This window comes from Podarcis filfolensis (assembly GCF_964270895.1).
Source record: "Podarcis filfolensis genome assembly, chromosome: 4".
NCBI lineage: Eukaryota > Metazoa > Chordata > Lepidosauria > Squamata > Lacertidae > Podarcis > Podarcis filfolensis.
This window is the reverse complement of record NC_139607.1, coordinates 42406709-42432040: the sequence shown is the minus strand read 5'-3', so window position 1 is coordinate 42432040 and position 25332 is coordinate 42406709. Positions and strand designations below refer to the sequence as shown.

The 25332-nt window shown below is 40.5% G+C and overlaps 1 protein-coding gene across 1 annotated transcript in view; it reads right to left on the bottom strand.

Moving 5' to 3' along the window:
- The window catches only part of POLA1 (DNA polymerase alpha 1, catalytic subunit), a 170097-nt gene that overhangs the window by 127355 nt on the left and 17410 nt on the right, over nt 1–25332 (bottom strand). The window contains exons 13-26 of the mRNA XM_083612243.1: nt 24409–24483; nt 23018–23156; nt 22133–22287; nt 21509–21593; nt 20677–20738; nt 19435–19524; nt 18367–18483; nt 16979–17154; nt 15615–15744; nt 15172–15291; nt 14444–14543; nt 9930–10054; nt 8353–8499; nt 7743–7865 (exon numbers count right to left, since the gene is read on the bottom strand). Of these exons, the coding sequence (XP_083468369.1) occupies nt 7743–7865; nt 8353–8499; nt 9930–10054; nt 14444–14543; nt 15172–15291; nt 15615–15744; nt 16979–17154; nt 18367–18483; nt 19435–19524; nt 20677–20738; nt 21509–21593; nt 22133–22287; nt 23018–23156; nt 24409–24483 (1644 nt within the window). The remainder of the gene's footprint in view (nt 1–7742; nt 7866–8352; nt 8500–9929; nt 10055–14443; nt 14544–15171; nt 15292–15614; nt 15745–16978; nt 17155–18366; nt 18484–19434; nt 19525–20676; nt 20739–21508; nt 21594–22132; nt 22288–23017; nt 23157–24408; nt 24484–25332) is intronic.

The window sequence follows — 25332 nt, the reverse complement described above, 5'->3', positions numbered from 1 at the left end:
ATTGCCCACTGCGAACAGAACCAGGAGCTGGCAGAATTCCCAGCCTCAGGCTCTTAGCAGCTGCTGCTTCTACTCTTGGTTGTTTCCCTTTATTCTGCCTGTGCCCTCTTCACCCCATAAAATTCCCACAGCCAGAATGAATTGCTTTAAGAAGCCAAGAGGTACTGTATCATCTACTGCTCTCCATGGTCTCCTTACCACATATGCTACCGAACAGGTAGCAGCAAACATACCTCTAAGGTAGTGTACAAGCCAACTGTTACAACAATAGTGGGAAACCAACAGTAACCGTAGCATGAGAGAAAGAGCCAAGGTTTGCCAGCAGCTGGCAAAGACCATTTTCCCAGTAAGACAACAAACTGAAGTGAAAATCTGCAGTCCCTTCAACCATCATAAAACATGGACATGGACGTTGTGATTTGTCCTTTTACAAAATCTGTACAAGCTCTTATATGAATCTGTTGAACATAATACTGGATCCCAGAAAATCTTAGAAGTAGATTCCAGGAATTTGAAAATTTTTCTAGTCCTTCCTTACATAAACATTTTTTTAAAGAGATGGTACCGAAAATGTAACTCTGTTCCTCTCACCCATCCATTCCAAACAAAAGAAGACGTGTGTGTGTGTGTGTGTGTGTGTGTGTGTGTGTGCTGTTGTCTGCTAATACCTGAAATGCTTTATCAAAAACATTAGCTCTGAAGAAATAACAAGTAATTGAAGAATTCACACATTAAAAGCCTAATCTCCAAACAAGAACCCCTGCAGCCAAATGGCAGGCCTCCCTAGAAGCGAAATATTCCCAAACTGTATGCCATTGGGTCAGAAGCATCACATCATATGACATAAATAAATGAAATACAAAGCACAGAGCCATTACATCAAGTTCTATGGACTACAGACTATTAATAAACTATTAGTACCAACTGTTCTCAATATATATGTGTGTGAGAGAGAGAGAAACGACAGAACAGATGGACACAAAATATAGGACTTCACTTAGCAGAGAAAAGGCCAGGGACAAATACCAAGTTAGTACTGATACTTGATAAATGTGATAATCTACTATCATGCATACCTTACATGCTCCCCCAGTAAATGAAGTTGCCTGTCTTGGCAAAGAGTCATTTCCTCATTATGAAGATGGGACAATGGAGCACTGCAAGTTCATTTCACAAACAATAATGCCAACTGTGTTCTTCCAGGACCTAGGAAAATACTCTGGGCTTGGACAACATGTCTGGGCTTGGAAAAAATGTCACTAAAGTTACTCTGATGCTTTTAGAGGGACATTATTTTTAGCCCAGTCCTGTTGCATCATATAAAGCGGAAATAGAGAAACATTGTTTTTCTATGAAGGATCATTGACCCTGAGCCACAGGCCTTCTTCTCCTTCTATCCGGGTTATAACCACCCCTCCCCTCCAGGCCCACACCCCAGTAAGAATGAGGTTCCATGGTCATTTTGGTCCTCTACCCATCCCCTGCTCCTGCCCACATGATTCTGAGCAGCCTGCCTGCCTGCCTGCTTTACTTCTTCTGGGCCCATGACCCTCTCTGTGGGACCTACAGAGTCAGGTACAGCAGGAGGGCAAAGCAGAAGAGTGCTGGCTGGGGGAAACAGACCCCATCCATCATTTTGGTTTACCCACCTTCTTGCCTGCCTGGTTAACCTGGTAGCCAGTATTGTGGGAGGGGGGAAGCAGCCTGGAGGGGGAAAGGGCTCCCCCACCCAATAGCAAAGCATTTTTGTTGCAATCTCATAATTACTTACAATTACATAATTAGAATTACTTGCTTCCAGGTAATACAGTAAAGAGTAAAAAGGTAAAAGTAAAGGGACCCCTGACCATTAGGTCCAGTCGTGACCCACTCTGGGGTTGCGGCACTCATCTCACTTTATTGGCCGAGGGAGCCGGCGTTTGCCCGCAGACAGTTTCCGGGTCATGTGGCCAGCATGACTAAGCCACTTCTGGCGAGCAAGAGCAGCGCACGGAAACACCGTTTACCTTCCCACTGGAGTGGTACCTATTTATCTACTTGCACTTTGACGTGCTTTCGAACTGCTAGGTTGGCAGGAGAAGGGACCGAGCAACGGGAGCTCACCCCGTCGCAGGGATTCGAACAGCTGACCTTCTGATCAGCAAGCCCTAGGCTCTGTGGTTTAACCCACAGCGCCACCTGCATCCCTACAGTAAAGAGTACTGGGCTGTTAAAATGCTGAATGTAAGGGTTTGTACCCAAATTTCCCCTGAACAGAGTTGCACTCAGGAAATGCTCCCACTGGTGGAAGCAGGGTGGCATTAGACAATATCCCATTCCCACAGCAGCCATCTAATTGCCCTCAAAATCTGCTCCAGAGGATTGGGAGACACTGCAGCACAATGGAGAAGGATGCTGGGGGGAGTGCAGGAATCAGGAAAAAAATGCTTCCATCTCTACCTACAGTGGGAGCCTCTGCTGGACCAGAGTCCGTATGTTTGCAGGATAGCAGGTCTGCATCCAACCCAGTGTATGGAAATGAATACTATGCCTGTCCGTATTAAAGACTTTTCTCCTCTGATACAATGTATGCCAACATATGGATACTCATACATTAATAGTACAGTCGTACCTTGGAAGTCGAACAGAATCCGTTCCGGAAGTCCGTTTGACTTCCAAAACGTTCGGAAACCCCAGTGTGGCTTCTGATTGGCCGCAGGAAGCTCCTGTGCCCAACTGGAGGCCACAGAAGACCCGTCGGACGTTCATCTTCTAAAAATAGTTCGCAAACCGGAATAGTCACTTCCAGGTTTGTGGCGTTCGGGAACCAAAACATTCAACTTGCAAGGCGTTCAGGATCCAAAGTATGACTGTACTATGAAGTGGAACTGGAAACTTGTTTCTTGATCCTTATATTCAGATACTGTATTGTGTGTATCACACATTAAAAACAACAACCATGCAAGGAAAGTAGTATTGAAAAAATGGAGTTGATTAGACCAGATAACAAATTATTGCAATCTTCCTAGAAGTGAGTTGTATTTAAGTAACTAAAGCAGTTTTTAAAATTATTGCTCTGTCATCCTGACTCAGTGCCAGCAGTAGCAGCTTCACAAGACCTGTCAAACACTGTTATTCAAAAGGGGCATTTAGTGTAGCTTTTAAAAAAAACCCAATGAGAATTGAAACAGAATATTTACAAGCGTTCTTCACCCTGATCTGTTTTTCTTCCTAGCTTAAAGAAAAAAATACTTTGGATTTTAACAAACAAAAAGTGACTTTGCAACTTAACTATAAAACAATACTTTAAACAGTAGAAGAGAAACAAAAGCCCACCCCCCCAAAAAAAGTTCCACCCCCCAACTTCTGTCATGGATGCAGAGAAGTGGTGGAGGGCACCAGCTGGGGAAGCCCCAAGGGAAGAAGGCTCAGGACCAGGAGATTGGTGGTAGAATGGCCAGAGGGAAAAGAAAGAGCAGACTGGAAGGAGGTGGTGTCAGAAGCGGTGGATGTCGGAAGAGGTAACAGATTGGGTGAACAGGAAGAGGCTGTGGCAGAGGGCTGTTCAGACTCTGAGGCAGAAGCAGAGGCTGGAGCGGAGTGGGGTCAGGAGAGAAAGAAGGCGGCTGCTAAGAAGCCAGGAGTCTCCCTCTCGTACTGCAACCAACTCCCCTTCCCCCCTTTTCTCCTAGAACACACAGAAAAACGAAGAGGGCAGAGCATTTGCGACTGCTTGGGAAAGACCCTGGAGAGGAGACTTAGGAAGCGGTGGGGAGGTGGGGACTTTCAGTCCTCACAATTGCCTTGTTGGAGCAAGACCTACTGGGAAGAGTTGCTGGGATCACTAGGTCTGCACTGTTTTGGTTTCTTGAATAAAGAGTTAACTTCACTGACACCTTGGTTGTTGTTTTTTATTGCTGACCTACGCTTGACTCCAGCTCCTTACAAATACCTACCGAATGAAAATCATAAGCTGCCTTCTGTTATTGTTTTTCCTACAGGAATCAGGGGATCCATGGACAGGTTATCTCTGCCTACTAGGATGCTAGATATGTACAAAGGAGGTTCCAGAAGATGAGAATTTGTGGTGGCCACTATAATTTGTTACATAAGGTAAGGTTAAAAAGATGGAAAGAACAAATCCTGCAAGCAGCAGTGTAATGAATCGAAGAAACAAGATTCAGTTACCAGGAGTCAATCATTCTTGGCTTATCCCCAAACTCACTGGCTGGTGCTCAATTTACATGACACTAAATAATCCATAATGACTGTTTGTAGCAACTATAACAAAATTCAATGTCTGTTCAAGCTAAAAGAAATCATGCCACAACAGTGAACAACATTCAACTCAGCAGCTTCATGCTGTATCTATTTCCTAAACATATTTTCCTTAAGTGTGGTAACAGAACAAACAAGATTATTGACCCACACGTTTCTCTCCTCTTTTAGCATCTGGTTTTGCCTATTCATTAACCAGTTTCAACTATATAAATCACAGGTCACTGTAATGGCATACATCACTTGGGTAGGATAAACAGATAAAATGAGCCTAAGTTGCCTACGTCAACCACTGTTGCCAGAGAAGATATGAAGACAAAATTGGAAGTGGGATTTGTTGCGTTATTAGGACAGTCTCTCTAGCTAGCACACCTTTAGCCAAGCAAAGCACTGTCTCCAAGATGGGAAGTATATCATGGAGTGGTTTCAAGTAATAACTGCAGGTGATGGGAAGGGCTGTGCCTATCCTACAGTAGGTAACTCCTGACTGCATCAGTTTGTTTCTTCACTTCATTGTAATGGCAGTGTAATGTAGGTTTTCAAAATCTCTGCTGCGAGCCCTTCAAGTGTTCAGTCTCTGTTGAAGGAACTGGTTGCATTGCAAATGAATTGCAGGGGTTTGCTGTAAAAGTAATGGCACTGTGTCGTGCGCTTTGGTGGGGTGAAGCAGACGTGCACATCCATCTCTGTATGTCCACTAGGCAACACAAATATGACAGCTAAAATAAAATCAGGAAGCTAATTCCTGGTGAGACCACTGCAAATCTAGCCACTCCCAGCTGCCAGAATCTAGCACTCAATCTAGAATCAAACAGTTATATCAGGCTGTATATTAGGGGTACAAAAATTTTGTCCATATGGAAAAACAGATGTTGTGGAGACAGTTATGAAGGAACCCTTCTTGTGTTACCCTAAGCTTATGCACTGCGAGTTTACCAGTTTTCTCCTATTGGATTGAACTACACAAAACCCATATTCTCAGTGAAGCTCTAATAATATAGGAAATTTTGTAAATCTCTAAAGTCATATCAAATTATACATAATTAGAACTCACATTAAGTGACCAGAAATGGTTTAATTTTTTTAAATAAACACAAGATATATATCGCCATCTAGTGAAGAATCTGCATAATTACCACTCTACTACTATATACAGTAATGCCAACTGTACAACGAATACAACAGCATACTTTCTTCTGCTTGAGATTTTCTCCTAAAGGCTAATATGGTTTGTACAAAGTCGCTGAAAGTCAAGCAGGGCTGTAATAAGCAAAATTTTGAATGGAACAATGGAAACTATTTGAATAGCAAAACTGGACACTTTCAGACCAGTGAAGTATATTTTGCAAGAAAACAATGTAAACTTTTAGAGTTAAGATTCTCCTATGCCAGGAGGTTCTTAAAAGCTAATTTCTGAACATGTCTACTGCCTTCTGACCAATTTTGTAAATAAACTTCTTCCTTGTATATGATGTAGAAGCAAAGCCACAAGCCATAAAGTGTAGTTATCCCCTCATCTTTTTCCTAACTAGCACAAATCCACATAGAAGACTGTCTGGAATGTCTACATAATTCACTGTTCTGGCCTTAACCCCACTAAGAGCAAGCAACTCCACTGAGAGCACGTGGGTTTGTAAACTGATTTGAAAACCTTGGTTAAGTGGGGATGTGGATGGCATTAATGGTGGTTAAGGTTGATATGGACACAACGTTTAATAATTCTTAAGACCTCTGGAGCAGATCCCCTACCACTCAACTACAGCCGTTATTCAGCATGTTATTCAGCAAGGAAAAAGGTTTAGTTCTGGTAAATAATTCAGAGATACTGGTGTATTGAAGGAGACAGAGGTATGCTGCACTTTTTGTCCAAAAGGATACAGCAAGCCATTATGTTCTAATTTAAGTGAGATTACTCACATAACAATAAATATCAGATTATTAGAGGTTAGGGGGCACAATCAATAGTCCAGATTGCACCAAACACAACATACCCTTCTGGTTTTCTAAAGATTCAATCTGGCAGCTGAAATATTTAGCACTTTCTGACCCTCACTAGATATTATAATGTATTTCACCACTAACTAGGGCAGATGGTTTGACCAAACTTGCTAGGTGGTTTTTTAAATAGCTAACATCATGAGCCACTGCTGTGGTCTATAAACGCATGGCAACAGTAGCTCTATTCAGGAATGTGCAAAGGGCCACTGGGAGCATGTGGGGTTAGTTCTACCCACTTCAGGATGGGGGCAAAGGCCACCACACATTCTATAAACAATACCGCACTGCTGGAAAAAGGTGCAGAAAGGGGAGCACTGTCTTAACAACAACAAAGCTACAATGTGTGGAGCTTTTCAGTTAGAAGAAAGGCAAGGAAGAGAACACGAAGATAGTGTATAAAATGATGCATATATGGGGCAAGTGAGTAGGGTTTTTTCCTGTGCCATAATACTAACAACCTGGGCTTATCAAATAAAACTGATTAGTATGCGATTCAAGACAGACAAAATCAACAGTGCAGAGTTAATTTATGGAATTCACTGCCACCAATGTGGCAATGGCTACGAGCTTATATGACTTTAAAAGAGGATTTTACAAATTCATGCAGGTAAAGTCTATCAATGGCTTCAAGTTAGTTTCATGGAGAATTAGTTAGTTACATGGAGAATAGGTTTACAGACACAATACACGTCTCAGCAGTAGTTACTTGGAAGCAACAGAAGAAGAGGACCAAGGCTGCTTCAGAAACTGATTCTTTGTTAATTTTAACATGAAATGATATGAACTAATTATGTAAATTAGAATGTAGTTATCCTTCAAATTTTGTACGTCTCTGAATTTTGCAATACAATTGTCAGCTTAAAAACTATTTAAAAAAAAGAATCAAAATCTATTATTTAACTGTTCACTTACATGGTTTGATAAGTGAAAGATTGCTGGATGTAAAGGCAGCATTGTTAAAGGAAGTTTGTGTTGTATTTTAAAAACTGTGAATATTGTAATGAAATATTAGTAAAAAAATGCCTATTTTTATATGAAACACATTTGGACGTGCGTATTTTGGAGAAAATGTTCAAAGTACCTATTTAAATACATATTTAATTTGCAAATTTTCTTTTTTATTGCAGGTTAATGCAGAAACTGGATGGAACAACTTACGATGAATACATGTAAAAGGGGTCCGATCCAGCCGAGCTGCTCTTACCTTTTTAGGCATTCTCATAAATGTTACAACTGACTCAAACATTCAGTAACCAAATTTGCACTCAGCATTAAACTTTGGTTCATAACCCATGATCCGAAGCTGGCTCGTTTCAAAACCAACCAGACTTTGTGATAAACGACAATCTCTAGTTCACACGCAATGACAAGCAGGATTCACACAAGGGCAAAGTGAAACAAAATGCTTGTCCAGTCCGTTTCTCAGCTGTGCACCAGAAGGAAATGGGAAGGGAAGGTCACGAGCCCATTATTCGCTGCTGACTCACCTCTCGGCCTTTGAAAGTCACCAAAGCGGCAAGTGGCTTTGCATAGAATCTACTGTAGGAAAACCCCAGACATCCATACATGCTGTTAGCTGTAAGCTTCAATGCCTTCTGCCTGATATCATACTGCAAAGAAGAAATTAAGACCATCACAGCAAGCAGTTAAATATATAAATATAATATGTAGTCATTAAAATGCCGAGTGACCATCTGGTAGAGGGGCAAAGGCTCCAGGTGAACCAGTGAGATGGCAGAAGTGGGGAGAAGGCACTTCCCACCCAGTGCTCCTGGTCGACTGAAGTCCAATCTACTTACTTATTTAGCAGTGACCCATTTAAATGCAGTCATCCGCGAGTGGCATGCATGTAAGTGGGGGGTGGATGCCTGTCCTGTTAATTGCACTGGCAAATTTTATCTAGCTGCTCATTTTAGCCCCTTCTATAAGAAGCAAGATAGGCTAGCCTAACAGAAAATTAGAAATAGCAGCAAAAAAAAAATTGCCCTATATATTCATTTCTTACATTAAAAGATTAGCCTTGAATATATGTATACAAACAAGCAGGATCTTGGTCTAGTTTCTCAACAATGGACATTTTCATTCTGTTAGATATACCTGTAAGTAGAGGTCAGAATTTAAGTCTGGCTGTTTCATCAACTGTTTGACTTGACGCCTTCGTTCAACTAACTTCCTGATCTCTTTAGGCAAGATTCCCATTTCTAGCGATGAATCTGGCAATTCTGGAATTTCTTCTTCTCCATCCTGTGAAGTTATTAGTTTGACAAGTTAATACTACCAGAATAACCTAATTCCTGAAACTGCTGCTTCCACCCTGTCATATGAACAAGAATATGCTGCTGGGTTCTATCTCAAAAGACCCTAATGGAGAAGACATCCCAACTAGGTCAGACAACCGTTCCTTCCAGAACCATCGGCATTCAGATTGATATCTACTCTCTGGAGGAATTCCCCCAGGTGATCCACAGAAGATCTCCTGCGGCAGCTGTTAATGCTGGGTCTCTGTCTTGTGCCCAAATTGTCTCATTCGGGAGATGACACCTACTTTCCCCAAGAAGCGAAACTAGCATATAAATAACCCAAAAGGTGTTTTCATGATTTAGGGCCTAATCACCATGCCCTTGGGGAAAGATGGCACTTCACACCCAACCAAGGACAAACTCCTGGTTCAAACCTAAAACTGCTAGTCTCTTCCAGTTCACATGCCCCATCTATGAGCTGAAAGGAACCTAAATGGACACAGGATCTTGGTGCTGCAAGGAAACCATAACCATGCATGAGGACCAGAGACTGAAAGTGGCCCAAGTAACCTCATACAGGTAACCATTAACACAAAAATGTGGATTTGTTTTTATTGGACTAGCAGAGGTTGAGTACACCCCTTTGACTTTTTCTCCTTTGGGAGAAAGAACAGGATACAAATTTAATGACTAAATAAACAGATAAAGAAAATAAATGGTATTGACAAAATATCTAGTGAAAACCTCAAAGTAGAGTGTAAGGTACATCTGCACTATCCTGGACTGGCCAAAGCATGTTCTGAAGGCACTTAACTCTGTTCTGCTGCAGAATCTAAGCTAAGCCTGGTTCTGTAACCTAGTTACGCAGATTGGATACCACCTGAGAAGTATACAAAACCACTTTGAACACATAGCAAAAAAGATCAAAGCCTTCCTTGTCTGCAACAGTTCTGCTGAACAATACTTGGATGCAATACAATGCCATCGTTGCCATCTCATAGGCATATAGGCAGATAAATCATGTTAAAAAATAGTTTATATACATATTTAATGAACTTTACAAGGACAGGGTGTAGAAAAAATGTTTCAGCAAGCAAGACTGATCTGGTTTTACATGGAAAAATGGAGAAGAAGCTAAGCATGTAAGAAAACAAGGAGGGTCCATGTACACTTTTTAATGTCACAAAAAGATTATGCAGCTGCTAAAAAGGAAGATATAATGAACTCCATGTCAAGGTGGAACCAATCTGATTTCATGAGATTATACACAATTTATAATGAAAAATTATACTATTAAACATGGTATCATGCAATACACTACAATTACTAAATACAGCCGCAATGTCTAAGGAGACTTCAATGTATTCTTGAATATAAACATATGATCTTTTTAACAATCAAACATTAAAAGCTCCTGTCAAATTAAACACACACCTCTGTCTTTTTTGGCACACTTGAAGACACCCTGGTAACTGTTGTAAAACAGATGTTAAACTCTTGGATAATTGAAGGGTATAAGCTATTGAAGTCGAGGAGCAAGATGAACTTGTCATAAAAACCTGAAATTAAAAATACACACACACAAAATTCACATTACAATATATACCTACTATGGAGACTGTGAGAGACAAGTTACTCGCAGTACACTGTAAAAGAACACCAGAACGCAAGTGAAGAGTCATTGGGGGGGGGACATTTACAGTCAAATTCCTTCAAAGGTACTCTGGTTTATTATGAAATCAGTGTTTGTCGTGTGATTCTGTCAGCATTCAGGTCTGAAAAACACTTGCATTCTTTCAAAACACTACACTATATCACCAGTCTATGGTGCAGATATGTCAGAAGTGGAACGATCCAACCCTGTTAACTATCCAGGGATGAACAGATAGCTTCAGTGTTACTCTGGGATGCTTCTGCACAGTTGTCACCACAGAAAGGAGACACCATGTGAAACTGCAAGCATCCACTTATTAGCTGCAGCAGAGAGGATTTTTATACACATACTCAGTATACAAAATGAAATGGATAAACCAGATTATCTAGATCCATCTCAATCTGGCTATAGGCCCGGTTATGGAACAGAGACTGCTTTGATCATCTTGGTGGATGATCTACACCAGGAACTGGACAGGGGGAGTATGCCCCTGTTGGTTCTGCTGGACCTCCCAATAGCATCCTTCTAGATCACTGTCAGGGATGAGACTTAGGGATACTGTTTAACAGTGGCGCTAGTCCTTCTTGAAGGTACAAATTCTGAAGGTAGTGCTGGGGACTCCTGGTCGACTCCATGGCTGTTGACATGTGGGATACCTCAGGACTCCATCTTGTCCTCCATGCTATTTAACAAATCCATGAAACCACTGGGAGAGGTCATACAGAAATGACTCCCTCTCCCCTTTCATAAGAACTTGCATGAAAGTGGCCTCCCATTTTTTTCTCACAGGCCCATATAAATTCAGCACAAACAGTTGGGCCTGGTGAGCATTTAAGGTCCCCAACCCTAATCTGCGGGTTGCCATCTGATTGGATTTTATTCTGATCCTGATCTGATTCGAGGATGTATTTTAATTGATTGTCTGATTTTATGTTAATGTGTTATACATTTGATGTTAGCTGCTCTGAGCCCGGCTTTGGCTGGGGAGGGCGGGATATAAATAAAAATTATTATTATTATTATTATTATTATTATTATTATTATTATTATTATTAATTATCAGTATGCTGATGACACACAACCCTGTTCTAAATCAGTGTGTGATCTCAGTAATGGACTGGATAAGTTTAACTCAGGTAGGGACACGACAGCACATGAATCAATCTGGCTAACTTGACCCAACAATCCCCCCCTCCCCGGCTTACACACACAAACAAACCTCATTGCAGCCAACTAAACACAATCAATCACACCCTGGGTCCCACACCCAACCTCTCTCACTACCAAGAAAATATAAAAAACCAACAGAAAGAGAACCTACCGAAATGACGCTGACATAAAAACCCCACATCCTAAATATAAGAATATAGGTTTACCGCTCCTTGCCCCCCTTCTTCTTCCCCAACTTTATTCTGTATACAGAAATGGACATACTTTTGTAAACTAAGGAAATCTATAATAAAATCATCATCACCATCATCATCTCAGGTAGGGACAGAGGTGTTCCAGGTCAGTCGCAAGGCAGATAAGAGAACAGGGATTCAGTCTGTGTTCAGTGGAGTTACACTTCACTTGAAGTATCAAACTTGCAGTTTGGTTGGGTTCAGCCCTGAACCTGGATGCCCATATTTCAGTGGTGGCCAGGAATGCATTTGCACAATTATGGATCATGCACCCATTCCCTGAGATATCTGATCTGGCCACGGTGAAGCATGCCTTAGTTACATCCTGGCTGGACTGATGCAACACACTCTGTATAGGGCTACCTTTCAAAAGTGTTTGGAAGCTTCAGCTGGTCCAAGTTACAGGTAGCATATTAGTCCCCTGTTAAACCAACTTCACTGGCTGCCAGTCCTTTTTGGGGCACAATTCAAATGCTGGTAATGACCTATAAAGCCTTATATGGCTTGGGTCCATCTGAAAGATCTTATCTCCCTATGCAAACCTGCCTGGGCGCTAAGATCCTCAGATGAAGACCTTGTCTTGTTCTCATCAACATCAGAGGCACATTTGGTGGAGACATGAGGCTAAGAACTTCCTAAGTTAGACAGGCCTTTGAAAACTAAGGTGTAGATGATGCTAGTCACTGGGCTGTTGTTGGGGCAACCGTATTTTACCATAATAGCTGGTTTTAAATGTGTTCTGTATTAATTAATTAATAATAATAATAATTTTTATTTATACCCCGCCCTCCCCAGCCAAGACTGGGCTCAGGGCGGCTAACACCAAATATATAATACATTAAAAACACAAAATCAAACAATTAGATTAAAAATGCAATTTGAAATCACATTTAAAATCAAAATAAAATTAAGTGGGAACCCACGAATCATAACCACATGAGTAAGGAATTAAATGTTCACCAGGCCTGGCCACGCGTGCTGGTCCCATATGGGCCGATAGAAAGAGCCAAGGAGGCCACTTACATACAGGGTCCCATAGAAAAAAAAACTGGGCCCGGACCAAAGGCCTGGTGGAACAGCTCCATCTTGCAGGCCCTGCGGAAAGATATCAAATCCCGCAGGGCTCTGGTCTCTTGCAACGGAGCGTTCCACCAGAGTGGGGCCAGGGCTTAAAAGGCTCTGGCCCCGGTCGAGGCCAGTCTAACCTCCTTGAGGCCCGGGACCTCCAAAGTACAATCATACCTTGGGTTAAAGTAGCTTCAGGTTGAGCGTTTTCAGGTTGCGTTCCACAGCAACCCAGAAGTAATAGAATGGGTTACTTCCGGGTTTCGCCGCTCCAGCATGCACAGACGCTCAAAATGACGTCGTGCACAGAAGCAGCGAATTGCGACCCACGCACACAGATGCGGGTTGCGTTCTGCTCAGGATGCGAACAAGGCTCCGGAATGGATCCCATTCGCATCCAGAGGTACCACTGTATTATTGTTTGTGGACTGTAAGGTCCTCCGCGGGGTGTACCAGGAGAGACGGTCCTGTATTTTCGTTATTGTTATTGTTTTTATTACTCTGTATTCTATAATGGTGTTTTGAAACGTTGTAAGCCAGCCAATTTACGCTGTGGCCTATATCTGTCATTCCCCAGGTCATCTGTGCTAGGCAGTATTTTCCCCAGCCATGGAGACTAGCGCCCATCATTTTAATTATCTATGTGGAAACTTCAAGAGGAACTCTTGAGGTTGTGAGAGTTTGTCTACCAGAAGAAAGCTTCCTAAATGTCAAGCCTAAGGTCAACCTTATGGTGACCTAATTTCTCTTTGAAGAGCAACAGTAGCCATTGGAGTAGGACTGAGGGGAAATTTAGGCCCAAGGTAGGAGGATCTAAGTTCAGGACATCATGTTGAGGACGTGGGCAAGTTGCAGCAGGTTCACTGTTTTGAGCAGCTGGAAGGGCCTGATTGCCTATTGAATCTTCTGGACTCTATCTGGACCAAGACACCTGATGTGTTGCCTGCAGGTGGTTCTTGAGCCGGCTGATTAAGAACGCATGTTATAGGCACATAAGGGTGGTTTATAGGTCCTGGGTGGCCTGGGCAAGAAAATGGCCCCGGCACAATATGTTGTCCAGGTATGAGTAGAAACGTATGTCTTACAGATGGAGATGCACCATAAGGGCAATTATCAAAAAAGGGTCATAGTTGGTGAACTAGCTGAAGCTCAAAGAAAAGCACGTTATGCCACCAACACTACTTTCACATCCTACAAGAGTGCCAATTGAAGGAGTACACACAAACCTGAAAGATACTCATCTTTTAGGCGCAGTGAAGCCTCATCCAAGAAAAGTTGTGAACCCAAACCCTATATAAACAGTAATTCTATTTTGTCTGGATTATGCATCAGCATGTTACACCCCATCCAGTCCTTTATCAAAGACATACCTTAATTGAAAGTCCCAATTATTCATCATCATTCTGCATATTATATACACTTTACCTATTTGATATTAAATACAAATTCAAACACAATTGTTCTCTTCCCACATGCTCCAATATAAGCAGGGGGGAGGGGGAATTACTGCCACACATCTCAGTTAGATCTAACAGCCATAAAGTACACATTTTCCTCCTCCACATTCAAGAGGAGATATACTATTCTCTAAATTAAAGCTAATGTTTGTTCCTGCATTCTCAAAATAGAAACAGCTATGGTATTTTCACAATGTGCAGTATAAGAAAAATCCCACCATCGTCATTTTTGTGCTTCGCTAGAAAAAAAGGTAAGTATACGAATACTTTAGAATGGATTGTATGACTTATTTTAAAAGTGGTTTAGTGTATCTTCATCACCTTTCTAATTCGATCTACCATTTCAAGTAGTGAAGCTGCAGTTCTTACCCACTTTGGGATCCAAAACTAAACCTCCAGAATATGCTGCTTTTTTCCGACCTATCTTTGATTTGTTCTGATCACCTTCAATATCTTCATCATCTTCCAGCTGTATGAGACATAATAAGCCAAAACTGAAGTTCTAATTATATGGAGACTTAGTGCGGACTGTGCTAGGCTAGACAGGCCCAGAGTCTGTCATTCTCTGTACAGCACCATATATATATAGATGTGCAGCAAGAACACAAAAACAAAAACAAACACCTCTCCAAAATACCAACTTTCTGATGCCGTGGAAGAACAAAACAGTATTCTGGTTCAGACCTAATACTGAAGAATAGCTTAGCATTATGGACATGAGGGACAAGCTTAGTGCTTAATTACTTCTCTGGTGCATGAAAATGAGGGGAAGCAGGAGGTCAAAAACTTCTACTGTCAGTTTTAAATTAACATGTTGAGTTTGAACATGGACAATTCTGGTTATCTGGTTCATTTAGAGTTATGATTAGTTAAACAAGCCAAGGTTTTCAACTAACCAGAGTTCACCAAGTTCAGACTTAATGGGAAAGTCTGGTCCGGCTAAAACTAGACAATTCCGATTGTCACCCCCTGGCATAGATGAGAAGAGTTGAGGGGTGTCACAAGAGTTTGATCAACACAGCTTGTGCACATAACAGTAAATGTGCCTGCTATAAACCAAAAGTAACAAATGTAGAGGGGCTGAAAAAATTACTCACCTGCTTCTGCTGAGACTTTTTAAAGAGCTGCTTATCTGGCACAATATAATCTTTTTCATAAAATGCATGCAAGAGCAAGTATTCATTACGCTCTGCTCGCCCACCCATCAGCGTCCTCGACTGTAAGGAAATAAAAGCCAATTAGTTACAGGTTGAAACAGAAATCAAAACGCCAACAATGGTATTGCATTAATAGCATTTGCTTTAAATATTTTTCAGAAATTGTATTATTGGGCTTTAAGGCGTTTTGTCTTTGCTCTGCTTGGAATCTGTAACATCAATCTGCTCCCTTTGACTTGATCAACACATCTCTATTATGAACCTCCCGTCATGAGGCTTAATATATATATCCTTTTGTAAAGGAACCAGTTTTGTGAATAAGATTGTATATTCAAATCAGATATAATAACGGAGATGTAAATTTGCTAAGAAATGAAATTTACCATAACATTGCCAGCAATATTGGTAATCTGTAAGGCTAGTGGAAGAACATTGAGCTCACACATTATTTGTAAAATGTACTTGGCATCAGTCCAGGTGTTCTCCAGCATGTAAAGTAAATGACGGGAATCACTAAAAGAAGACGAAGAGGAAATTTTAATAAATTCCGCCACATGTTCTAAAGGCATGCAGATTCAAATCGTTATCACAATGCCCATAAAGCCAGAGCTCACAAATGATTGGTTACAGTGCAAATTTAAAACAAAACGGAACTCCCATTTTAACTGCAAAGAGTGTGAAAGAAAAAATAGGAGTAGCAGCAGCACCTGTACAATATTCCGGTAAGTCATGATTTCAAGAACTGTTGTAATATCATGACTGCACAGAAGTATCCATCGGGGGTTAGATTCAAACAGAGCCAGGCTCTGTTTGTTGCAAGAGATGTCACAAGGCCTTCTCTTTAGACCACCAGGGATGCGTCCCGCTCTATTCTGCCTTGGAATACAGTTCTGGGAACCACACTTTAACGAGGCTACTGACAAGCTGGAATGTGTGCAGAGGAGGGCAACCAAGATGGTAAAGGATCTAGAAACCAAGTGTCTCTTCCCATACCCACAATTCTGTGCCTTAAGGTTGTGGAGGAGGTTCCTACTTGCAGTCCTACTGAAAAATGTAACTTATCTGATGGGGACTAAGAGTAGAGACTTCTCTGCAATAGCACCCTAGTTATGGAACTCCCATAGATGACCACAACACAAATGGGCTTCTGCTATATGGTTTTATTTATCTGTTTTCTTGTGCTTTTGGAAGCCAAAACTGGACTGCTGTTAGTCACTAGTCAATACTTGTATCATTATATCGATTGTTGTTTTTATTTTATTGATGATGTTTTTCCTCATGCATTTTATTCATATTGGTTTCATAGTTGTATGAAAACTGCTGTGGGGTTATAAATGATGGACTCCTAGCCAATAAATGATCTGTAGTTCCTAGGGCAGTGTTTAATTCCCTGTCTCTATTCTATGAGTGAATAAATTCCACCACTGTTTTAGATAGGCCACCAACCTAGATAGCTTTAAAAGAGGATTAGAAAAATACATGGAGCAGAGGGTTATCAATGGCCACCAGCCATTAGGGCTCTGCTCTGCCTGCACAGTTGGGAGGCAATAATTATTCTGAATACCAGTTGCTGGAAACCACAGGAGAGAGTGCTCTTGGGCTTATATCCTACTTAAGTGTTTCCAACAGGCAATCTGCTTGGCCACTGTGAGAAAAGGATGCTGGACAAGATGAACTGATCTAGCAGGCTCTGATGTTCTTATTGTTAGTGGGATTGCCATAACAAGAAATGTATTTAGCAGCATACCTGTACATATTTCGTAACTCTTCAGATGGAATCGCCACTCTTTCCATTTTCAAAATTTGACCCACAAGCTCTGACAAATGGTAACTTTTGCAACGAATCAGCTCCTTTGCTGAAATTTCTACATCACAAATCATTCGGCCACAAGTTGCATTCTTTTCAGCAAATCCACTACGACCCTTAATTGCCATGAAAGAAAAATACATCTTCAGATTCTGTATCATTGCTATATTTCTGTTGTGGACTAATTATAACACAGTTTTTACATCACACAGAAGCTGCTTCTCTCTTGTGTGCAGATGCACCTCAACAACCTTGTAATGGTTGCAAAGGACTTTAATCGTTGCAAACACGAGAGAAAAGCTCCATAGTTTCAATGAGGGGACTTACAACTAACAAATTCATAGTTCTGACTTTATAGGTCTCTGCTTCATTAACACAAGAGAATATATATATATTTTTCTATCTAAGCCACACCAGTGTTGCCTCTTTACCTATCTTATTTTGAATGAGAACTTTCCTCTGTTCTTAAAAAAAAGTTCAAGAATGCCAGGGCATAATCAAAACCAGGGCCTAAATCAGGGCATAAATCAAAAATCACAAAGTAACAAGGTAAAGGAAAACAGAAGGCTTTCATTCAATAGGGTGTCACAAGTCAAAAAACATTTTCCATATTGTGAAAACAAAACGCATTGGGGAAATAGATGACACTTGTTAAATAGAGATATATATTCCTTATAATGTGTGTGGGACAGCACACCTGCGCATGTATACATATATAAGAATATGCACACACTGTTGGCACATATACCACTGAACAGTGTCAATGCCACAAGAATTTGGTTTTGCCAAGATTAATGGTATAGTGCAATCTTCATGCAGACGCATTAAAATACCTAAACAATAACTGTAGAAAAAAGCGAGCTGGTTAGTTTCTTTACCAGCACAGTACTAGAGTATGTTGTAGCAATGTGAAAAAGGGGGGAAGGTAATCTGAGTAAAATCCTTTCTGAGTAGATAACAATTAACTATGCCACATGTAGAGAGCTTTATACAGCAGAACTAGAAAACCTTAACTATTCTCAAAGGAATGATTTGCCAGTCAAGCCAACATACATTTTCCCCACAATTTACCATACACAAAAGCACCTCTATTAGTCATTCATCTGTCAATAACTCCATCTAGGTGAGACAAGTAAACTAAATTTGCTTAGCTTTGTCTCATGGCTGAAATATGACTCTTAACAACATTACCAAAATCTAAATTGGAATGTTGTCATGATACATGACTATAGTCAAAACAATCAAGCAAGACATTCAAAGTACAGCAACTAAAATAATTCATTTTTAATCACATTCAATACAGCAATGCAACATAAGCAACATTTTACCCCAAGCTTTGGCATGTTTGATCTCCTCAGTCGACCTATCTTAGACCAATGTGGAACTTTGCAGAAGTTAATTCTCTGGAGAAGAAGTTCCAGATCAAACCCATAAATATTGTGTCCCTTAAAAAGAAAGAAAAGGAAACAAAAACAAGCAATTATACAGAATACACCTACTGTTGTGTATTTAGCTTAAAACAACAGAGATGGCAAGGGTCCATACTATTTGAAGTCCTTCCTCTGATGTATCACATTATTAATGCTCATGTGAATGATGCAACACAAAAGACATTCACATGTCACCAACTCCACTCTCACTAGGTCTGTCCTCAACTCCACTACCTATCATTCCTAGGTCTCTGCTGCGCAGGTCCTGCCTACTCTGTCCTTTTCCTTCAGACATAGCATCATCAGCACTCTCTGCCTCTTACTTTCTATCATTCAGAGGTGAGCAACATGCGGTGCCCTCATCTTGAAAGTGACACATCTTAAAAGTGTACAATTTCTCCCAATTATCTGAGATAAAATTAATAGGCTGCCATAGGGGAAGGGGAAGGGGAAGGGAGGGAGGGAGGGAGAAAACACAGTAAAGTTAGAAAGAAATTACTTCCAACTGCTTCCCACATTTAGTAGCTGTATTGGTCTATATACTTATTTGAAAGTAACCAAACTGTGCTCTACCTCTAAATAGCCTTGAACCAGATTAGGAACTGAGGTAGCTATGGGGGAAACGGAAGCAAGACAGTCTTTATTCCAGATTACTCTGGTTCTATCCACCACCAACACAGAGCTCCCAGCAGATAACCCTCAAGAGCCCGCAACTCTTAACTAACTAACTAACTAACTAACTAACTAACTAACTAACTAACGTTGCCTAGTCTTCCTTTCATTTCTGAAAATCTTTTCTTATTTGCTCAAAACAGGGCCATGTGCCAATACCCCATGTAAAAATCTTTCCCAGCCACCCCACTGTAAGTCTCCATTAGTAACACATTATGTTAAAATATTAATCAACATTCCATCACCTTAAAATAACGTAGCAGATATCAGAAGCAGATATAAAAAGTCACTTACGACAATAACATCTGGATCAATTTTATGAACCTTTGCCAGAAAAAATCCCAGTAGTGTCCTCTCTGTTGTGGCAATCTCTATTTTAGCATTCTAAACAAACACAAAATTTAAATAATCCAAATGTTCAAAGAATTAAAAGTTTTGCACCTCAATCCTATGCTTAATTATGCATGTTTAAATGAAACCAAGAACATTTAAGCACAAATAACAAAGTTTTAGAATTGTTATTATTCTTTAAACTTATTGGAAATCTTTATATACTATACAAAGATTATACAGAAACCCTTCCCGGCCCACTACAATAGAAAAGGACAGCTAAATTAGTGAGAAGCTGATAGCATTTTTTTCCTACACATTTTCCTTAATCCATTACGATGCAATTTGGAGGCAAATTGTTTTTACTGTTTAAATTGTTCTTAAAATTGTATTTTTAAATGGCTTTAACCTACCCTAGGAGCTTGCGGTGAACGGTCAGTAAGACATGAAATAAATAATAATATTATTATTTCATAAAGACCCAATTCATAACATCCATCTCTCAGTTTAAGCTGAAATATGCTCCAATTCTGCAAGGACCCTTGTGGATGTAATTCCTAAGCATTTCTGATCACTGGTTTGATAACAACATAGCCTATGCCTGCTTTATTTTACTTTACATTATGCACTGTGTCTCAGTTGTGAGAGTTTGCAATATTGGATGTTGTATCTGTACCAAGTATGGAAAATTTTAATTAATAAAGTATATATTTTTTAAAAAAATTAAGCTGAAATATGCACAACACTTGTATCTGAAAGCTTTGTCCTCATAATAACTTATTCCTCCTCAGTCAGCCATGATTTAAATATTTCTGTGTTAATTAACCAAAATTTCTTGTTACATCTGTATGAAACTTTAGTATGAAACTAAAGTTATCAAGTTTGGAATAACCTAGAATTTTAATGCAATTTCAAATCATGGCTACAGATTCTGTTTGTTCCCAGCTTGGTAGCCATACTTTTCCACTTGGGTCGTCACCGAAGATTATGATTAACCCAGGATATGTTCAATCATAGATACTGGGGGAGGAAAATATGGTGCAAAGTCAAGGAGATCAGGCACAAAGCTCGTACGTATCTTGGCTAGCCAAGATAAGATTACTTCCAAACCAGGCCAAAGTGCATGAAAGCTTTGTGCATGTTCAAAGCTTTTCCAAAGATGGAGACTACAGAACGCAAACCAATGTACAAGAAACACAAAGTTACCTTCTTCTTAACTACTTCTTTGAAGTCATATGGAAAAATGCAATCATTTGGTTTGGAAATAACTGCAAAGGAAACAACCAGGTCAATGAGAAATATACAATATGGAGCTTAGCTAAATGGCTTTATGTGCTGTAAGTGCTTTGGCTAGAACAATATTTATCATGAAAACAATGTATGGCTTGCAACAAATGTTGTTAAAATATACAGAAGCTTTCCATAGGGCAGTGAAATTAGGACAGACAGCATTTTGAAAAACAAAAATTGTTTTCAAACCTTGATGACTACAATGCTACTTAATTTAGTTGTCTTCCTAGATTTCTGTGACATGTGGAAATGTAGAAATGCTCTCATATCAAACTAAAGTCGTACCTTGGTTGTCGAACGCCTTGGCACTCGTCCGTTTTGGCACCCAAACGCCGCAAACCCAGAAGTGAGTGTTCCGGTTTGCGAACTTTTTGGGAAGCCGAATGTCCGACACGGCTTCCAATTGAGTGCAGGAAGCTCCTGCAGCCAATCGGAAGCGGCGCCTTGGTTGTCAAACGTTTTTGGAAGTCAAACGGACTTCCGGAACGGATTCTATTCACCAAACAAGGTACAACTGTAAAACTCTTCACTGCAGAATGACATAGGAATGTAGGAGACTGCCTCATCGACAATTGGTCCAACTAGCTCAATATTGCCTGAACTGACTTGACAGTGGCTTTCCAAGGTTGAAGCAATGTTCTGCCAAATGACATGTTTCTGCCAAGTCACATTCAAGCTTTCATTTGTGCTGTCAATGTGGTAAGTGGGAGAAAATAATTAAACACAAAGAGGTTCTACTTATACTTACCGCTGAAGTGAGTTTGAAAGGGAGGTACGGGTGGTGCTTTGTCCACACAAAATTTGTGATGCACTAAAAATGTAATAGCCATAATCTGCAGAGACAAAAGTTTAAAAAGAGGATGAAAATGACACTAATGAAGTTAGTGAACCTTTTTAAACAAGGTCCCATCCATATGTTAAATGAAGCACATATTTAGTAAGTGGTTTAGCAAATCAAACCGTATGTCTCTGTTTAGTACTTGACTAGTTTTAATAGGGCTATAATTCCTTTCTTGTCTGATAAACACATGAACAACTCATAGTAATGAAAAGAGGCAACAAACTCCTACATCAGCAGTTTGTCAATAGCCTGGATCACATGTCACATTATTATTGTAAAACTACGGGGGGGGGGGGGAGAGACAGTATAAGAACAAATTTTGGGGTATTTACAGTTCTGGCAAGATCTCCAGGTCTTATGCTGCAAGCAGGTTGGGGCAATTCACTCCACATTCTGAAGTCCACTAGCAGAAGTATGCTTCCAGATCCATAGGATTTGAAATCAAAAGCACATATAGCTAGAGAAGCCTTAGTTAGTTTGTGAAATAATTGTGGAGTTTCCCCCTGTACATAATAAAAGTCCATGACTCACCTCATTCTGATGACTCTTTGTGTTCTGAACTGTCTTCATGCTGAGAGACATGATCACAAGAGGCGGTGGAGGGAGATCTTTCACCACATTCACCAAGTCAGGCTTCTGGGCCACTAATTCTACCTTACACCAACTGACTGGCTGGTTCAAGAGCTCTGAGGTAACACAGAACAAAGAATGTTAAACCCAGAAGCAACCCTAATCATAACCCTATTCTCCTTGCTACACGCATGCTTAGACTCTAAGCCAGAGAACGTTTTGACTGATGGAACAATCTCCTTAAAAGCCTCATTGAGTTCAATAGGATGTACTTCCAGGTAGAGGAGTGCAGCCTTACCATCACTGAAAGAAAACAGTTTATTTTATCCCTCCTCCCAGATGGCCAGGGGCGGGGTGGGGACGTGAGAGTCCAACATTGCACACAGGCTTGTTCATGATAGTCCACGTAGCACTAATTCATGATTAAGCATTATGTGCAAATTAGTCCATAGCAGCTCAGTCAAAACTTATTTTACTTGGACTAGGACCTGAGCAATTTTAAGTTGGCCATACCTTTATATTAAGCTATCACATACACAACAGCTAAATTACGACAGAACAACAGGTGCCATTTGGGGAACACGAGTAGATTTAACCTAGTATAGATTCAACCAAGTCGAAAGTAGTAAGATTAAAAATAAAATTAGTTTTACAAGACGATGACTGCTTGAAGGAGCATTCTTCACTTTGAAAATTTACAAATTCTAAAAAAAACCACATTTTCGTAACATTTCCCCTTTCAAGTTGGCAACCATTAAACAAGCTAAGCACTGCTCTGAACAACTCCACTCCATTTGCACATGCATACAAGGGATCCATAACATATTCCACATGAAATATTCATACGTGGGTCTTTTATTTCCAGCCAGCCTGGTCCTTTAATCTTCCTGCCCATCAAGAATAGTTCAAGACTAGAAGTGTTAGTTCCAAACACATGAGAAAATGTCTCTCCTTTCAGGTCTTGAGGAAGCCGACCGTATTCAGCCTGAGAATGGAAGCATTTCAACGAACCGTTACGATGTGTTGCAAGTCTTCCTAAATATCCTAACTTGTAAAAACAGATATGTAAAAGGTGTGAAGTGGGTAATGGTGAGGCTTCAAAGGAACAACTGGGAGCTTGAAATGGGCTTCTGTTTTTCGTTAGCTGGAGGAAGCCCATCTTTCCCACCCATCAGCTCATGAGCAGCAGTTGTTCACCTTGCTCATGGAAGCAGAAATGATTCCCAATCAGTGGAAGGGCCTTCTCCCTCCCAGTGCTGCTCTTTGAGGTCACTTCATGCTGCCCCTTTCAACCTCCGATTTCAGAAGCTGAAGGAGGCAGCACAGGCGGCTTCTCAATAGTAAGCGCTAAGCAGGATTGCCCACCCCACACATCACCTGATGGAAGGGGAGAAAAATCCTGCTTAGTCTGGCTGTACAAGAGAGCTCCTTGCAGGGAACTCTTTCATACACCTGAACCTGCTCAGCTTGAGGCTCCACCAACCCTCTGAGGAAAACATGGCAGGCACATCAGAGGTTGCAGGAAGAAAAAGCTCCATTGCGTGTGGGAATGCCCACTTGTGCTACATTGAACCTCAGTCACAGAAATCCCCTAACCATCCTAGTTTCAGGACATTGTTTGTTGTTGTTTGGTCGTTTAGTCGTGTCCAACTCTTCGTGACCCCATGGACCAGAGCACGCCAGGCACTCCTGTCTTCCACTGCCTCCCGCAGTTTGGTCAAACTCATGCTGGTAGCTTCGAGAACACTATCCAACCATCTTGTCCTCTGTCGTCCCCTTCTCCTTGTGCCCTCCATCTTTCCCAACATCAAGGTATTTCAGGACATAGTAGACATTAAATCAGGCTGCCTCCAGCACACAAGAGGAAGTACATTCTAGTGTTCACCAAGGGGAAATGAAATGCTTTCAAATCAGTCCAGACATGCATTGCTTGAAGTACTGAGTTTTCAGAGCAACTGTAAGGCAAGCAATAAGCTTTGACCACCATGCCCACTGCTTCCTCAAAGCAGTTAACTAGAAAATCTAGCTCCTCTTTACTTACTATAGGAGTTTGGGAAATATTCATTGGCTAAAGGTAGCGCAAGTTGAGCAATAGTCACACCATTTTAAAAAGTCTATTAAGCTTCAGAGTTTAGGATTCATAATCTTTCTTTTAAAAAATCATGTGCACTGAAAAGATATGCAAACCTCAGTGTGAGTGTCACTTTCAGAGAGACAACATAGAACTATTTACTCACCGAGTATCTAACTTCTAAGTAGTCAGATTTTGCAGGAACATCTGGTATCTCAAAAGCATAATTCTTTTCTACTTTCTATGCAAAATACAAATTGAGATATTCATCAGGCACTGATGTACTGTAAAAGTGTTTTCTCATTAAAACCAAATTTACTTTTAACATCAAAATCTCAACTGCGAGAACCACCATGCGAAAAACTTTCCCTGCTCCTAAAATATAACCTGCCGATTGTCAAGTTGTAGAAATCTTACAAATAGTTATTTAACTTAAATAAAACTCTGGATATTGTAGACGGTTGGAGTTTAAGTCATTTATCTATTCTCCTTCTAAAATAAACTCCCTAATATTTACAAAGGGATTCAGACATCTTATTACATTTGAATTGGCCCATTATCTCAGATAATAGATTGTTTCTTGCCCACATGGTATAATAAAAGAAGGCCTTCGGGGAATTGCCATATGTTCTATGTAAGCAACAGAACACAAATTGGTGGCTTATAAGGTACGCTCACAATGAAAAACTAAATATTATGGTGATCTCTCACCACGGATTTCATAGAACTTCAACACATAAAAAGCATTGCAACTTCTTTGTGCCATAAAGCAAAGTAAGAGCCACTGGGCAATACAGGCAGCAACCATTTTGTGCAAAGGTTCCATTCCTGGCCCTCGCAAGCACCAGGGAAGCATGCTTAAGGATGTTCTGCCCTCTTCCAGGTCCAAAAGGACCCACGCACCAATTGGACATGGGCAAAATAGTCGCCACCTGTATACTCCTGATAACGCAGTGGTAAGGAAAATAATTGTTTGCTTTTAAAAATATTTCAGTTTCCATTTTGAGAACACAAAAATTAGAGACAAACAATGCTTAAGCAAGAGAACACATTATGCAACACCAATGTGTTTTTGTGGGGCTAATTCATA